Source organism: Anabrus simplex, chromosome 1 (assembly GCF_040414725.1).
Source record: "Anabrus simplex isolate iqAnaSimp1 chromosome 1, ASM4041472v1, whole genome shotgun sequence".
NCBI classification, from domain to species: Eukaryota; Metazoa; Arthropoda; class Insecta; order Orthoptera; family Tettigoniidae; genus Anabrus; species Anabrus simplex.
Window position 1 is genome coordinate 1,770,986,455 of NC_090265.1, and position 19,351 is coordinate 1,771,005,805.

A 19,351-nucleotide genomic window follows, 5' to 3' on the forward strand; every position below is an offset into this window, starting at 1 on the left:
TTTATCTCAGGGGTGTTATGGTTCAAATCTAATGCAAATAATAAACACCTAAAAAAATATGAAGATACAGAATCTCCCATTAAATACATGGGCGCCATCTAATTAGTACTACAGGGTTGAATGGGGCACTCAAATTATTAATGTTAAGGCTCATGATAAAAACAAACAAAAAAGCATTCAAACAGATCAAGAAAAAATGGGAAGCTCCATCCTATTGAAAGGGGACGGATATTTTAAACAGTCACCAAGGGGTTACTATTCTATAAGAACAAGAACTTGGAACTGTTTCCTTGCAAATGCTTTACGAGCATTTTATTTAAAGATAAACTGGAACATACACAAAAATTTGTTGACCCTTATTTTGCCCATAATTTGGCAAATCATTCCTGAAAATTTACATAATAAATTTGACACTATAGAGCATCCATTCACTTGGGTGGCAGAACCATTGATTGCTGAGGGTTGAAACACGACCCTCATGATAACACCACTAACACTTATGGTCGAGACCATTTACCTGTTGGCAAGGTGGGCGTGATCACATGAATTATGTCATCGCCTCCACCTTCAATGAAATGAGACCAACCCGGGATAGTACAATACCGTCCCTGGGTTCCTAACCAAGATATACTATCGTTAACTGAAGGAAACAACAAAGGGACTCTAACCTAATGGTCTAACTTGACATTATTATGTCATTTCGCCTGCAGACTTCCCTAGGCTCCGTCAACATCATCCGAAATAAATCATTTAAAAATAATAATTTAATTATTAATTTGAAATGTTAATTTCTAATCTTTAGAATCTAGTCACATTTATGTTAAATCCCATATGAACAACCAATATCCAATTTCACATCGGTCGGGGCGCAATAACGGTATTCAAACTGCAACCTTACTTCATTTCGTACTGTCGATAATTTATGGGGACACCATGTTATCCCAAGACAAATCTCAAATCCCATGGCACCTTGCAGCTGGGAATCTCCATCCAGTCCCTGTAAGTGCTAAATTATTCCTTCCTTCTCATTTGAAGTCCGTTTATTCCACTGGAACTCTTCAAAACATTTTATTTATTAATCCTCGGTGCGTGGACTCTTCTGCCACTCATAACACCGAAATTGGAGGAATATAACATCGACGTAGGCCTCAGGATTCATCTATTTCTTATCATCAACATCAGTACGACTCAATTTTATCTCATGCCAGAGTTTTGTCCTGCTCGACTTCCAAAATCAAAAATGGGCTTAACCCACTCTGGGCCTTCAACATAGCGTGACCATCATATAAAAGGGCCTCTGTCACTTCTAAACCATGTTATTATGATTATTATGGAGTCCAAAAACATTAAATCAACATATAATATTAACCCATTTATGCCCGTAACTTTTTTTTTTCGCTAATTTTGGTCATTTATGCTTATATTTTGTATATGAGACTCAAACATAACAATTAGTACAAATTTTACGTTATTGCGTATTATGTATGGTGAAAATAGCATGGGTCGAAAATGACCCAGTGGGCATGACCTCTTATGTAGTTGTGATCAAGATTTTATGGTTAATTATTTTAAATGCAGGAATAATCTTGAACAAAATAAGTATATTCTTATCTAATAAAGTTACAAATAACACTTGCTACTCAGAGTTCACTTGTTCTGAATTAGTTTTAAAAATTGTTTCACATTCACTGTTTAAACTTTTTGAGGTTTCACAATACACAGGAATTACATATGACGGAAAGCTGCAAAACCTTGTCATGCAGTGGAACAGAACACTTCTTACAGGCTTTCACTGTTCTGTTGGAGCACTGGGCACATCTTCTACGCAGCTGATCAGTGAGAATAATATGTTGAGCTGCACTGGTCCGGATTGGATCTTCAACTCTCCTTCTAAACACTGCAAATGTTGTTGAGGTCCGGAGCTCAGGCATGGTTTACCATACATTGTTAACAAGGCTCGGACTACAGCTCTTCGAAATCCTAGAGCATCCGGGGACAACCCTACCCTTCTATGCAGAAGCCAGGCGTTGTTCATCGACACATCCAGCAACCACAAAATAATTGGAATGTACCATTTTTTTCCTCTCATGGAGATCCTGTAATTTGAAACGTTGTTACCCAGCTGGTCAACACCGCCCATTCCCTTGTTATATTTAGAAAACAAAAAGGGTTGACTCACTTCGATCTTCTTCCTTTCAATGTAGGAATATCTCTTTGCTCGCTGAAGTGGTAGTACCCCATGTTCATTAGAGAGCATAGTCGCAACGTTATTGACTTTCCACTTCACTGCAATTATGGCACTGTCTTCATCCACACGAGAATCATATGTGCCTCTTGCTTCTTTTCCTAATGTCTTAGCGTCTGTCAAAGACATTTCTCAGTTCTGTTTTCTCTAACGGTCCCGGTTCCATGCAATTCCCTCTTGCCAAGCTCGGTAAGGAGCCTAACGGAGGTGAAGATGTTATCAAAATATAAGGAGAATGTTGCGTTAGGGTAATTGGCTTGTAGAACATCACAAAATCCAAGAACAACAGACTCACCTAAGTTAGTGGCATGTGTTGTCGCGTCTCCAGTCTTTCGACCCTGATAAATATCCATGTGAACACCATATCCATTAGGATTTGCTAAAACCCATGTTTTGAATCCAAAGCGCACTGGCTTGCCTCGTATATAGCCGTGCCTTCCAAAATAGGGTATCATGCATTCATCAGCTGGGAGATCTTTCTGGATGGGAAAGTTTTTTAAAAAGGACTCATTCAAAGAATTTAGCATAGGTCGGACTTCATCCATCTTGTCTCCTGCAGGAAGATTACTGTTGTCTGCTACATGAAGATATCGGAAAATTTCTTCAAAACTGTTACGTCTCATTGCATTTGACACTAAATCATTATGTACATCATTCTGTGTCTCCCTTTGGATCCTCGTGTACCTGTAAAGACAGTCTCTTCGTCTGCTGAAGGAGCTGCGAAGCATAGAGGAATATTTTCAACAGTTTCATTCACACCACTGATAATTTCTGCAGAGGCTTCCAACAGCCCACGACTCAAAACGATCTGGGTCGTTGCATTCATCTTCTTCGGAGTCACCATCTGTGTCGACTCCCTCATCATCTGGAGGCCAGATGTAGATATCGATATCACCTGGAATATATTCCTCTTCTAGCAGTGCTATTACTTCATGAGTCGATAGGCCACTATAAACAGGAAAATAAATGGATTGGAATTAGGTCAGTAAATACGGCATGTAACAGATGAGATATTCAGAATGACTGATATTTTTTACCATGAATTCCTAAATACAGCAGTGATCATAGAATTCATATTTCTAAAATATTTGTTCTAATCTTACATAAATGCTGCAATTGTGTAATAATGATATGGCATGATAAGAGTGCATGATATTCATAACTCCCCAACTTCAACAAACATGTTACTTTTACATCCTGCCCACTGGGTCGTTTTCGACCCATCCATAATTCGGCCAGTTATAGCCATTAAACCATACGATGTGCAATAAATTTTATATATGCTAAATAATCTCAGTAGCATACAAATGCAAAATATATTATTCAATTATATAAGACTTAAACAAGTTCAACTGTACTTACGTTTTTCTGAAGCTCGACATGCTGGCTGGAGAAGACTTTTCGACTCACCAACACACTTGCACATTTAGCTCAAGAATGAAAATTGCCTACAGTGTACCAAGAGTGGCAATGTGCGAAGTGCATTATAGAGTGTGCAGCAGACCGGGTAACAAACGTCAACAATGGATATACGGTTACTAATATAATTTTAAAGTCACTGAGTCGTTTTCGACCCAGTGGACATTAATGGGTTAAAATCAAATTTACTGCCCGAATTAATGGCTTCCACGTGCCACATGTTATCTCCACATGTAACTAACTTGCAATCATTCTATAAAAATCAGGCCCGTGCCTTATTCACAAAGTATTAATTTTAAACACTCATTTAGACATAACCCGTCCATTTATCACTCCGATACTTCTATTGATTATTATTATTATTATTATTATTGCTGTCCACTGGCGAAACTTCGCGGCACACATAATCACTGATATTTACATTCAAAACAATCCGACATTAATCTTGTCTCACAATAATGAAATTCACTGGCATACAACATGCCTTGATATCTCCAAAATTTACGAGAAACTGACCTAAGTCAGACAAACACATCTGGAGCACTTCTAACATGAATCTCAATTTATCTTTACGTGAAACTTGCTCCTATACAATCAATCATGAGCACTTCAAGCACGTGAACAAACAAAATCAACCCTAATTTATTCTACTAAAATAATCAAGAATATTATGAGTGCTTGATATATTTACATATTAATTTGTCCCTTTGTCTACCTATATCTGAATTGGACGAGCCAGAAAGCAGCTTGTTTAACGTTCAACTTACCATAATTAAAGAATATAATTCTCCCGTTAACGTTAACAAATCTACATAATTAAATTGATATGGTACTCATCCCTGCCTGCAGTTCGCTAAACCGGACAAGTAGCACATGGCCCGTCATGTAGAGGTAATCCTTTACACTTTTCAATTTGACTCATTTTAATTTGTAGAAAAACAAAAATTAACACTTGAAAGATTTTACACTCTAATTTTCACTGATGGCCTTTTATCTGGCCCACTTAATGTAAACATTCATTCCTTCCCGGCATTTAGGAACTCTTGATACACCGGTATCACCTTCAACGGCTCGGCGCGCACTCGAGTTTCGAACCCGACACTTCCATGAATGTTCGCGTTTCTGCCGGCTTATGTTCGCTTGGGTGATCAGGTATCAGTTTATAATCGACTGTTCACTGGCGTGTAATTATGCCGAACAACCGCGGCTCTTCTTGTAAAATATGCACTGTTCCCGAGATATATCACTCCTACCCGTATATTTTATATTTAATTAGTTCCGTAAATGTTTATACATTTCTACTGATTTGTCAGTAGCCAACTACTTGTAACTTTCTCCGGTATTCTAACTCATGATACTGTTGAATGTTCACGTCCGTAACGCGAACTACTTCACGTACTGGATCACTGTGCTATCGAGCGTAGTAACGGCTCGAACAAACGTTTTCAAGTGTCTCATCAGTTGCTCTAACCTGGTATTTAAGTGAGTTCATCCCCTCTCTGAGTTCACGAGAGATCATGTTAGAGTGAGCAGTTCCAATTTCCTCAATTGACTACATGCAGACCTGCTGGTGGCTTGAACTTGTGGTATACTGATGTGATAATATATTTCTTGCCTCTGTGTAAAATGTCAACTCATTTTGATCGCTGGTAATAATACCGTATTTACTCATGTATTAGACCCCTGTTTTCCCCACTTTTACAGCCAAAAATAGTAAAGGGGGGTCCAATATGCGATAACCTCAAAATTTTGTACAGCGAACACGACTTCTACGCTATATATATTGTACGTGTAAACATTCTATACTATGATTTAACAAACTTAGAATGTATTTAAGTTATACTGGCTATTTTCGTTGGAAGGCAGTATTTCTAAACGTAAAAAGACAATAAATGGTGAACACGACTTTTAGACCAACGGTACATATAAAAGTCCATTTTAGTTACTCATATAACATCATTCGTTACATCTCATTAATTCCTCTGGTGAGGTTGACGTCAGGAAGGGCATACGGCCGTAAAAACTCGCTACGAAGATTCATTTCACTTCATACTCGACCCTGTAGAACAAAGGGATAAGGGTATTGTGTTATCATGTAATTAAATATTGATACAAAATAACTTAATGGCCAGTCATTTGTTTCTGTCAGTTCAGCAGTAGGCCTACCACACATTAAACCTGATCACTGCTTTCATTTGAATTATCGCCTTGCGCCGCCAACTTCCCTGCCCTGCTACCGGCATGTCGGAATTCCAAGTGACGTCATCTTCACTGCCATCTCGTCAGTCGCGTCAGCCATGCTTCATTACCTTTGAGCCATGCACTGCAATTGAGAGCATAGGAGGTCCTGTCTTTCTGAACCTTTTAAAAATCATTTCGTTCTCGACTATAGAATCTAAACAGTGTGAATCTATTCCCAAATGGTTTCTGGAGATGGTCTCTTATATTCCCAGTTGGCGTATATGTAGCAGAAGCTACTCCTTCGGAATAAAGCTGTCTGCAGAAGGTATGCCAAACCGTCAGCTGATAACTACCGTATGTTGCGAGTTGTACTTCTGAATGTAATACATAGTAACTGGAAACATTCTCTTGATAACTACGATTGTTGAAACACATACCCCTATTTTTAAGTACATTTCATGCTAGTTCTTACATTTATCGCATCAGGATTTTATAAACAGCTGTCCATGAGATAAGACAGACCACATTGTTTAGGTTAGGTATATTATCGCCCTGATGGTGCCAAAAGTTCAACGGAAAAAATAAAAATAACAGGAAAATCTACCGCATTTATGAATATCTACAGGTGTGGCGGTAATGCGTTTTTATTATCATAATGTTTAATTTTGTACGTTCGTTGTCTCTTCTTTTTATTAACACATAGGTACCCTAGTATGTTTTGTTTGGCGTCTCCAAAAAAACGTTAAAAGTACGTGGTGAGATAATTATTATTATTTGTTAGGTACATTGGCAAGTAAAACAATCGTGTTAATTGGATAGCTTTTATCACGTTTTAAACTTACTTCTCTCCAAATACATACCTATGTTGGCCCGAGTTACGAGATATTAAATGACCACTTTGTTAATGATCTCGTCTGCTGTATAAATAGCAATAACTACGAATGCGCGAATATTTCTCAACTAAAGTAAACTCGTTTCCTCATCCTGAGATGGTACAGCTCTTTTTAGTTACATGTACTGCTTTTACCGCATATCAACCTTCCTGCCATTCATAAATCTCTGGCAGTACGGTACTGGGAATCGAAGTCAGACAACCGAGAACAGCAACTAACTGTGCTAACCATTACACTGGCAGACATTATTCACTACAAAACACAGATACATAACATGACTGATGTGTGCTTGCAATCCGTGGGTCGGACACGAAGCTAGGCCTATTCACCTATTTGTGCGACGTCATCAGAGCTGCAGTAGACCTACGCTATGGAGGCAGACATTTCTTAACTACAAAACACAGATGTACCGCATGGATTCAACGCGTTTTCATTGCGTAGGTCGAACGAACGAAACTACTCACAAATTTGTGCGATGTCATCAGAGCTACAATAAGACTTGTACCCGCTTCGAAGCTGAATCATCGTTCATCTCTGACGAATTACGCTGGGAGGTCTTATATGCAAGTTTATTTATTCATTTTCTTTGTCTCGAAAAGCCAGGGGGGGGGGGGGATCTAATACGCGAAGGGGTCTAAAACACGAGTAAATACGGTAATTAAGATTTTTGCTCCTGTATATTTGGCGGGTCCATTCGCACCATTTGTCGCGTCCCTGGCCTTCAACCAATCGGTGAATAGCGTCATTAATTTCTAAGAATTATGACAGTAAACTTTTAATAATAGGTCATGTTTCTAAAATTTTCCTATTAACGAAACTGTATTCAGTTTTCCTTTATAAATTTAATCAGCGAAGTTACTTTTTATAGCGACTCCTCTAATATGATGTTGGCTTGACTACTTCTAAGTATAGATAAGAAAAGTGTTTTTCCACCAATCAATACACAATTTATTTTAAATAGATTAAACTAGTACCGGTTTCGGCTCTTTGACGGCCATCATCAGCTAGTACATGATTTGTTTCCAGCCATTAGACAATTCACAAGTTGTTATTGTACTTCTCCCTGGCGAATTTTACTATTGGTCCACAGCTAAGCGGGAGTTTGAAATCTCATGTTTTTTCCTTTAAACACCAACTGCCAGCTTAACACCCGTCTCCAGCCTTGGATTTTCCATGACGTCATTTCCAAGAATCTTCCATGACATGCTCCCTTCGTTTAGTAGATCGGCTAGCCCTGAGCAACGTATTTCCTGGTTGGGTTCGGAAACAGCCATTCCATTCTTTTTCCAACTTGATTCTTGGAATACTCATTTTGCTGGCCATTGCGTTTCATAATCTCTAGTGGAGACAGAATTCTGTGTAGGTTTCACAATTCCTTCCAAACTGGTCAGTAGGAAAACTATATAATCCATCGAATGCAAAAACAAGCTCGGGACTGAAGAGGATAACGTAAGATATTCTTGCTTGGCGAATATGAAATATATTCCTTAATAAATAATTCTAACTGAATGACGTAGCTGACGCCCCACCAGGGTACAGTATGTAGCAAGAGCAGCAAATAATGTACACTCAACCGTAACAAATTTGCTGTCACATAAGATGACTTTATTTAAAGTCCTCTTGTTTGAAACAGAATGAACATATCATGCAGGTGGTAGGATTCCAAGTATCATCTCTCTGGTCACCAGCTATCCACAGTTTGCAAACATCCACACGTTTCGATAATGTATAAAATTAAATATTTCCTTGCTGGCAAATAAACAGATCTTAGTATATTTCCATGTTTACATTCTGCTACACTAACTGAAAAGAAAAAAAAAAAAGAAAGTATACTCTCATATGCCTAACAATTTCCTCAAGAATAGAACAGACAGAAAAATTGAACTGTTATAAAGTTATTATCACAATATAAACTCTTCAGTACCCCCCATAGAAATGCACTATTATTATTTATTTACGACAGTGTACTAGTAACTGCTCCCATACCACATATAAGGGGAGTGTTACAAGAAGACCACATGAGCCTACTTCTGTTCAACCTAATGACAGATGACATCTGTAATCTATTAGCTTCATAGTCCGTATTGATAGTTCAAGCACACAAGTATGAAGGATGAGTTCTCCATCTAATCAACACTTTTTTTTACATAGTGTCAATATTATTTACATAAAAGGACAGTACCAGTTTCAACCTGTAAATAGGTCATCTTCAGCTGTTGAAGAACCTGCTTAATAGCGACTGTACAGAATAAATACTAGTAAAATTAAAGTTAAACAAGAATGCCATTAAAATAAACGTGAATGCCACTGTTCTAAAAAATACTTAAGGTTAAGATATATACATATGGTAGAGTTTTGGGGATTAGAGGGCTTTTTCCTGGCCCCATGATTTCCACATATTTCAAAAATTATATTTGCTGAGGTTGAAATTGGATACAATTCTAAAAGTTTATCAAGAATCATTGACATTCTTGTGTCAATTTCGAATATCTATGTTAAATGCCAACACTATGTCCAACGGTTTTATGAGATGCACTTTGAAACATACAGAAAGCAAGACAAGATGGTTCAGACATGCAAAAGGAATGGGAAGGGAACGGGTAGCAAGAAGGGAATTGGAAAGAGAAGTTAAGGGAAAGAGACCAGTTAGAAGACCGAGAAGAAGATGGATGGATGGATGAGATTTGGAAGGACATTACAGAAGCTGGATTGGATGATGTGGAAGTAATGGAGCAGGAAAAGTGGAAGGACAGTTTCTATGGAGGAGGCTGGTTAACCACACCTGGGCGACTGGAGTGGGGCAGTGATGATGATGATAAAATAGTCATAATATTATGTTTTGATTCACTGTCACATGGTGACCAGTGAAGTACAGAATCTATACTATGGAAAGAAAAAAAATCATATAGGTTTGGAATTAGTTAGCATCCAGGGACACATACTTACAACTTTTGGTGTAATCTGAGTGGATTCTGGTCCCTTTGGGTAACCTAACTGCCCAGCATGAAGCCCAAACGTCAAAATTGCCTTTGATCCCCAGATGACAGTATGAAACCGGGCAGCATGAACACCAAGCACAGTACCAACACTTTTGATAGATTTGTGCAAAATAGAACGAGGACTAAGCAAGAAGCTTGGAGGTGGAGTGTGTCCAAGTTGGTGATGTGCATTCAAACCACAAGTCATCACCTATAACAACCAAAAGAACAAGGACTTGTAAGCATCATAAAAATGCATGATAATCCTGGTAAAAATACCCCACACATTGCTGAATTTATATGAATTTCTTATGTATAGTAGAGATCAGGTAATAGTAGAGATGTTAAGAATTAAAAAGAGAAAGATTCAACACATTCTGTGTATTATACAATGACATCAACGTAAATTCAGTACAAGTTACTACTTCGAAAAAAATATTCAACCTATGCTTACAGAAATGGATACCAAAACAGTACATAATATACAGGCAGAATTAAATTTGTAACCATTACTTCAGCGGCTACAACAAACACAGTAAAGGGAGGAAAGTAAGTGAAAAAAAAAAAAAACAATACACACACACGAAAACAGCTGATGAACTATGCGGAACTCCGCCGATAACAACACTGGTAAATATCAGTGGGGGCAACTTGACGATAAAAACCCAGGAACGTGAAAGGAGCTGGGAACCTACCAAGGGCATGAAGATGGCTTAGGTTGCAGATTTTGGAAAATCAACCCTGATCCTTGATTTTCAAAATATATTATTTACCAAAATATTATTTACAAAGGACTTTACAAACGAATTTCGAACAATTTCAGTCATACGGAAGGTACCGATACATAACTTGCAAAATACTAATTACATATTCCTTGAGACACACAAATTGGACGTTCCTTGACAATAGCTTCCTATAAGTTCGAAGAGTCAAGCAAATACCATACATCTAATTACAACCCAAGTCATACAATACAATTTAGAGTGAAGTTAAACGTACCTTTCAAAATATCTGAACAACATAATTGAAAAATGGTAAAATCAGAATTATCTAAACTTGGCGCAGAGGCCAGTTCAACTTGGTCCCACACCCAAAAGCACTTCTGATGCGGGGCAGAGGAAAAACTAGCATACGTCAAGTGGCACAGAACTACTAGAGGCAAAACCCCCAAGGTAAATACATAAAACTACAATTTACATGTTTAGTGAAACAAAGAAAGGGGAATGCCTCGGAAACAAACAGGCAAGCCCAGCTGAAAAGCTAAGGCATCCAAAATAATTGAGTGGCGGGTCTGGGTGAGGTTAGAGCAAACTCCTATATGAAAAAGCAAGCGAACATTAAGTGAAATTTAAGGTGGAACCGAAATCGAGAGTGCTTACCCCAAAGTGGCCCATCCCGGTAGCAAGACGACATCAAAACTTTGGACAGTCAAGAGATAGAAGACGGACAGCCAGACAGACCACGAAATGCTGCCTTGCTCTCTTTAAAAGGGAACCCTGACCTTGGAGTAGCCAATCAGAATGCAGGAGCCCGCCTATCGCCACCCAGATTCACCAATCACAACTCCTACTTCAGTGGCGTTTAAATAATTTTCTCGAATACAACACGATCGCGAATCTTCCATTTCCAGAACAATCACAACATACTTTCTAGAATACATAACTAACAAAGGCCAATACACCCTGTTCAAAAATTCAAGTTACAACTTTCTGGTTAGTTCCAGTAAATATAGAAATGAAATCTAGTTGTTACAAATACCATATGTTACCAAAATATTTACACTGTACAGGTTAGGTAGTTACATGAAATACAAATAAAATATTTTATCACCACACTTTAGATCATACAGTAAGTACTACTTCACACGATTTACAAATAAAATCTTCAATAAACACTTTCCACTTCCAATATATTCTACACCTGTGACAAAATTATTTGATATCTCCATCAGCAACCATGACCTTCTTGTGCTTGGATATGAACTAACTGGATGTGCGCTTTTTCTCTTCCTTCCATATATTTGTCTAAGGCATCTTCAAGTTGTATTCACCTTTGCCTCAACTACGTCTCCCAACGATAAAAGCAGACTGCCAATCAAGACTGTTGTCATTGTCTTGTGCCCTGGAGTCCTGCTGGAACACAATTACCTCCCAATTGCCACTTCGTTCCAAGATTCTTAGAATACTCAATAGGTAGACCATTCCGGGGATGCGGGCTGTAACTGATCTGCAGCCCATCACGTCATCACGAAGAATACAACTAAGGTCTTCTATTCTCTTGCATTAACTGCTGAATTTAAGAACTGTTTCTCAAGTGTCTTACTTTCATCAGCTTGCAAAAAATACTTTGAGAGCTTTGAATCAATGACATTTTTCATGGTTAAAAGAAAAATGTCTAGTATTTCAATACACCAGATGAAAACCCACAATGTTAAAGCCAGCCTTACAAGTCTTAGTTGAACAGATTTCTTATTTAAACTACACCATATTACAATGTATTTATATTTTTTACCATTTTAATATTTATCTTAAGACCAAAATGATAACATGACTGTTAGCTTAGAAGTTACATAATGATGTTAAGACCAGAAATATACTCTGCGGCAGATTCTGCTTCGCTGCTTCCCATTTGGATTTTTTGGTCAAATATCTTATGCTGGTGAAATTTCTTGTCCTCATATACAAGGCAAAGATTTTCCCACACTGCCCAAGAAAAAAGTAAAAATAATTTCAAATTCTGTTACCATAGCCAACTGAACAGAGACGGAAAATGGTCTTAGAAATCACCCATCGGAAACTATAGCAGGCCTTACCCTATCTTATTCAGTGGACAGTTTCAGATAATGATCACTTATCTCTTAGAACCCCCAAAGAACTATCAACGCATTTGCATTTGAAGGTAACATAGCCTGCCAAGTTTTTTAAAGGGCTTGTAAGAGAGTCACAAGTTCCCACCTATGTAAGTTTCTTCAATTTATTTACATTGATTAGTACATGCTTCATCCTAGAATATTGGTATTGGACATCATCGCTAAAACTTGAGCCATATCTGCATGGCTAATTCCCAATTATTACTGTTCGGTTATTGCTAATGGCCTCTTGCGGCCTCACCTTGGATGACTTTATAACTTCCATGAATATACTAGAGAGGGCAGCTCCCTCAATGTTAGGCACTGATGGTCATATCTCTCCGACGAGATGTTAATTTTATCTCCTTGACTTGAATCGTTGCTGGTTGCTTTGAGAGAAAAATATAAAAATGGACTCCACGTATATCGGAGTAGCGTTTTTGACGTACAGAGAAGTCTTTAAACGCTTCAAACTTACCCTGTACTACCAACCTTCTCCTTTCTTTGACTGTTAATATACTCCAGGTATGGGTATTCTTTCATAATATTTGTTCAATGATATATAGGTGATTGATATGTGTTGTTTGCTCCGCAGTATGAATGGACTGCATGTTTTTTCTTGCGATTGTTGGGATTATGATATGTTTGATGGTACGGTCTCATATTACTACTGTGTATGTGCACTGCATTTTTATGTAATTCACCATCTGATGACTGTTTGCCCTTTGTGTCAGCGCGAGCTTCCACTCATGTCGTACGAAGTGCGAACCTTGATGGGTTTGTGCATGACCGCGGGATTTCTCGGATCCCACTGCTGTATTCGTTTGACCTGTGCACACAACTTCTGGAATAAATGTGACCTCTTTTGTGGTCTTGGGCTCGTGTAATATGAATTTGGATTAGTCATTTAACTGACGCTGCTCATATTGTTTGCCGAACCCAGCTGTGTCTGAATGTGTGCACAAGTGTTAGTATGAGAGGGGAGTGTAACAGACTTATCAAGCAGCTGAATTTGTATTTTGATCTTGTTTCATTATTTTATTTACGCATTTTCGTATGTTGCTATTTATTTTGCCTTCGCACCTATCTTGGCCGCTCATTTACCTATTAAGCTGCCATGTTTTATCTTTCGTTCATTTCAGCTATGCGCATGCCTGGGATTTTCCCCTTTGGTTATATATTATCTCCTTGGTCCAGAGCCGTTTCTCTTTTATCCCATACTGAAATCCTACGTATTTTATTTCTCTTTAACTCGGGGTTTTCTCCTTGATGCGTGGGAGTTGGAAGATCTCAGGTGATTGTTATTAATGAGGGTGGTGTCTGAGCGTTGTTGAGTGGAAATAATATGGAATATACTTGTTGGAAAGAACAACCTCTCTTTTGATCTGTTGTGCCATTTGAGATATGTAAGTACTGACACCATCTGTGGTAGCTGGTGTTTTTAGTTTTAAATCTTATTCGAGTTTGAGTACCACAGAGCAAAATGTTAAGCTAAAACTACGTTGAGGCACAAGTTCATGTCAGTTGAAAATGTCTTCTGAAGATCATTTGATGCGGCATTAACGTAAGTTCTTCTTGAACTGAACCACATTTTTTTGTTAACATGCATTACGTTTTCATTGGTGATCGTTGAAGTCAATATTCAATAGGATGTTTTCCTCACTATCATAAGAATTTAACTCGTGGGGAGAGATGTCAGTCACTTTAATGCACAGCTCACTAGTAAGGAAATTCTCGATATCTTCTTCAGTTTCTTTCACGTGTTGCAATTTTTAAAATCTTATATTTCAGTTGTATAATTCTTCTTTCACATGCGTTATGAAATTAGAAGAGGTTGCCTCAGCAACAAAGGCTCCATGAAATAGCAGTATGTTGTTCACATTCCCAGTTAGTATTAAGAGGCACAACTTATTCGTCTCAAACTGAGTAGGATTATTATAAAATATACCAAGGCTACAAACTCTGAAAAAATAACTTTTCAGAAAGTAAGTCAAAATGCTTCAATGCTTTTCATATCTCCAAAGAGTTCAAAAAGTGAGTAATTCATTAAAAAAAACCTTTCTGATAGGAAAGAGAACGGACATCTTTCCCCAGCCACGTAATTGCATATATATGATGTTTAAAACCACTTTAAAGGTGTTTTTTTACAAGGACATGACCGCTTCTAAGGAAAGCTTTCTTGTTCTTAGGAACCCGTAAACAATGAATACCATACATTGTTTATTATCTCAATATTTCCCTCATGATCATTGTTTACAACATATCTGACATCTTGCATAATGATGTCAAAACTGGTATGTTGCCATTCTGACATTTCGATAAGCATGTCCAATAACATTCAGATGGGCCTATAATAAATAGTGAAATACTGAAAGACTACTTGTCTGGTGCTTTAGATCTTCCATTAGAGTCTTTGTAAAAGTGGTTCCTCCATCGGGGATATGATTTTGCAACAGTTTCAGGAAGAGAGGGACATCATAGAATATCTGAACTTGCATTGCTACTTCCTGGGATGGAGCAGTCTTATATCAATCCATTATCGGGAAGCCAAGTCGCTTAGTCTCAAATAACTGGAAGAAAATTTGCTAAATATATTCTTGCTGCATTAACTTTTATTCTGTCCGCTCGTTTGCACCGAACTATCCATTTATTTTGATGTGCCATATTCTTAGAAAATCGATGGTAAACTATGTCCCAGATTCATTTCATTTAGTAGAGATCAGGCCAGCTAGGAAGACATCTGGCCGTGCATGCGGACTTAGAACAATCCAGCATAGCATAGTCCCTCCTACCAGAGCTTCTGTTACAAGGACAGAAGAGTGCATAAGTTTATACTCTGCTATCTAGGCATGCACGCTGCTTTCTAATTTCTTGTTGTGTTGTAACTGTGATGAGTGGTGTAAATTAAGTTTACCTGTGACAGTAGAGAAGGTGTTAATGTCTCTAATTTACAGCCAGAAGGGAATTTCAATAACTGAAAATATTTTGTCAAGAAAATCTGTGGAGTACTAGATGTCCGTTATAACAAACATTTCAGGTCGACGGTACTTTGCCACAACAACGCCAAATTCTTGGAGGATTGATGGTAAACTATGTCCTACATTTTTGTAAGCAGTATTATTGCCATGGCATAACTATTAATCTCACTCTCAAGTTTCTGCTCTCTCACTCGCACACTTCCCCTCACCGGTTGTCTTCCTACCTGGCCCACTCTCTACATTCTTAGAATACTTAGGAACACTGAATAAACCCCGACTTCGTTCATCCACAGCTTCACAACAGCTTTTTCTTTTCTTTTAACAATTCGCTTTATGTCACACCAACACAGATACGTCTTATGGCAATGATGGGATAGGAGTGGGAAGGAAATGGCCATGCCCTTAATTAAGGTACAGCCCCAGCATTTGCCTGGCGTGAAAACGAGAAACCACCAAAAACCATTTTTAGGCCTGCTGACCGTGGGGTTCGAACCCATATCTCCCGAATGCAAGCTCACAGCTGGGCACCCCTAAACACACGGCCAACTCACTCGGTCACAACAGTATCCCTTATACTGATGTAAAAATAGGACTTCAACATCATCACTGCCCACAAACCACAGCATCATCATCGAAGTGGAGAAATTTGGTATTCACAATAACAGGTATAATACAGCAATTTTGTAGATACAATTGTCGGTTTGACAATTCCAGTCTTAGATGAAGTTTCTTTCATTCAAGAAGAACGTCGGGTAGCTAGTGCATGCTTGACATTTAGCACAGTCTAGATCATGTAACGACATTATTTTATGACATGAATTTATTCAATTACTGCTTAGTATAGCTCATGTCTGAGAGCAAATACCAGTCATGAATTGTTAATTGTTCAATGACTCATTACTAAACAACATGATTGTGAATTATCTCACATTCACAGAAATCAACTGGGAGTATTTTCTGTAAGATTTCAAATTTACTTTGACAGCCCAGAACTGTGTGTAATACCTTAGCGTACGGAAAGAGGAAGCCAGTGCTCTCTTGTAGTTAATAGGCGGTGGCGGCAGACTGCGCTAGTGTAGCTATGGATGCATGCGCTGCTCGCGTTAATACAATAAGCAGGAGTGACAATATACAAAACGTACACTAAATAAATTCTCTAAGATTTCCAGTTGCTTGAATGACCTTTGAATTATTTCCTTTCATATGCCATGTGTGTCCAGTCCAGGAATATTTGAACAGAGGAAGCTGGCAAACACACTAATTTAATGGCTTAATGTTATCCTCTGAAAAGATTTGAACACCAGTAATTCTGAAATGACCTACAAAGTATTGAGATATAGTTGAAACTATTATGCATTTCACATTATCTAAGACTTTTACAAAAAGTTTTAACTCGCCCTCGAAAACATTAGTTGCCCGAAACCTTAAGAGAACTTCTAGGACGATTTTGCTGATTTGGACGATAGCAGCTCTTTCCTTATTTTCTTCGTTCCGAAGAAGAATCGGCACTTAATGTAATGAAACACTAATTTTCCCCACAAGGTCGTATCTGTGATCACTGCTGCATCCAAAGTCTGTGGGTCGGACAACTATAGAGTCTATGCTGTCCAAAGATGCAAAAAATATACCACCCCATGAATTTTGTTCTGATCGCAATTTTTCTGAGACGATCTCTTCTACTTGCAATAGCAACCTAAACACACATAGTGAAGGAAATGTCAAGTATCGCAAGCCTTTCTTCGTACCATAATCTTTAATGAAAATAAATGTTGCCAGTGGAAGCTCAGGTGGCTGTTCACTATGAAGGGTGTGAGCACAATCTAAGCAGTCAACATATTTGTCACTTTTTCTTACTATGTAGCCTGGCAAGTGAAACACTAAATTCAGTTTTGTGAGGTTTCCCTCGTAAGGAAGATTTATTTCATTTTCCCAGTCCATGAGTACTATTTTTTCTTTAATTTTGACCTCTGCGGAATCTTTAATATCTTAGTCTTACGTTCACTTTCTTTAACCATTGCACGCATATGACTAACAAATGAAGTGAGAGGGGAATCTAACACCGACCCGCAATTTGCAGGAATTTAAGGAGAGTTTGGTAGGTATATGCACAGACTGCAGCAAGTTTAAATGCTTTAATTTAGCTCTGCATGCAACTAATTCCTTTTCAGCTCTAATTAAATTCCTACCAAGGTTTTTAACTCGTCTCCTCAAATTTAGAGTAGTTCTAGAAGCATCAATGTCACTATTCTGACGTCACCGAGAGAACCAAACCTGATGTAAACAAAGAACCTTGTGTATCCGTATGTATCCATCCGCGGTCTGAACGCTGATTGGAGGATCACTGGGCTACTTCCAAGCACATTGTAAGAACCACGTGGGCTGTCTTGGAACTGTCGTTACTTCGCTTCATTGCAGTGATTACATCAGAGTTAGCTCTACATAGACCGTTGCCGGATACCACAGATTGACGCGCAATTGAGAAGCGGATTATGAGAGAAATTATATTCACTGTCCCCAAGAAATAAACAATAATCGAATGGCAAATGACATTTTGATATTTAACATATCAGAAGAAAAAGGTAGTTTTGAATGTATGGCCGAAACGTAAATACATAACAAATCAATCACAACCAGTGCACAGAAGTAAAACTTCATACATGTAATGTTTCAATAAAAGAAAATTCTAGAGGGGAACAGATAGCACAGAAGAGGCAAGATTAAAACAATAAAAGGTGCAGTACTTTACCTAATCTGAATCCGATAAAGGACGAACTCCTGTGCGCGCAATTAATGCTCCACTCCCAAACACCAGTGAACTCGGATGTCAAATTCACAATATCCTTTAAAGCTAAGGTTGGGCATTTCTCATGAAATTTATGAAACAAATTCAATACAATTGTCTCCTCGCCACTTTTCAAAGGTTTCCCTTTGCGATGCTTAACGAACTCAATTCGGGGTGATCCATATTGCATAAGAACAAGTAATGCTACAGTCATTCACTGTATCTGCTTGCTTCCCATGCTCACAGTTTAAGAAATGGCAGGTCAAGCATGAGCGCATGCGTCCCTGAATGTCATCAATTTGAAATGCTTGTTTGTATTAAATAACAATGAATACAAATAGTTTTTGTATATTTTTCTGATTTAAATATTTGAGGAATTATATTTCGGACATTTTGCATGTAGGAACACATTAGGCGTGATGTTGCTAATGAACTAGTTTCATGTGTCCGCGTAGGTGTCCCGCGGCAGCACTAACCAATAAACGTTAACCCAAGCACGCGCTCATGTTTACACCAAGACTGGTTCTCTGGGTGAAATCTGTATATCAGCTACTCTACAGGGCAAACTGAGACCAGGTTCTTTTATTTTTACACTATCGTCACTATTAAGTATTTTAGATGTAGAGGGAAAACTTAGTTCATTACATTCTAAGCTGCTACTGTTAATATTGTCATTGCCAACATGTTCTTTGAGTAACTCTCGTTTGAATGGGGGTTTTCGAATTTTCAGGGACTAGCTTAAATAGGATGGTAAGTTTGGTAAAATGTAAGGAACAGCTCCTAGCTTTAAGCTCCACCTTCTTCTCAGAATTTCAACTTTTTTCCCATTAATAATAAACGAGTATAATAAGATCTTCCGAAAAATGATACTCTCAAATCATAGACTTATGCGTAAGCTACATGTCTTTTCTTGGGATCACTTTAGCCCACTCAGAGAAATGCTCATTTTCAGGTAGTGAGAAGAAATGTTCACCTTCACCTGACCTGTAACAAGATCGACACCCCGGCACAAAGCACAACGGCATTT

At 38.1% G+C, this 19,351-nt stretch overlaps 1 protein-coding gene across 1 annotated transcript in view; it reads right to left on the bottom strand.

Moving 5' to 3' along the window:
• The window catches only part of LOC136858795 (inhibitor of Bruton tyrosine kinase), a 191,820-nt gene that overhangs the window by 149,795 nt on the left and 22,674 nt on the right, over positions 1-19,351 (bottom strand). The window contains exon 5 of the mRNA XM_067138609.2: positions 9,685-9,927. Coding sequence (XP_066994710.2) covers positions 9,685-9,927 — 243 coding nt within the window. The remainder of the gene's footprint in view (positions 1-9,684; positions 9,928-19,351) is intronic.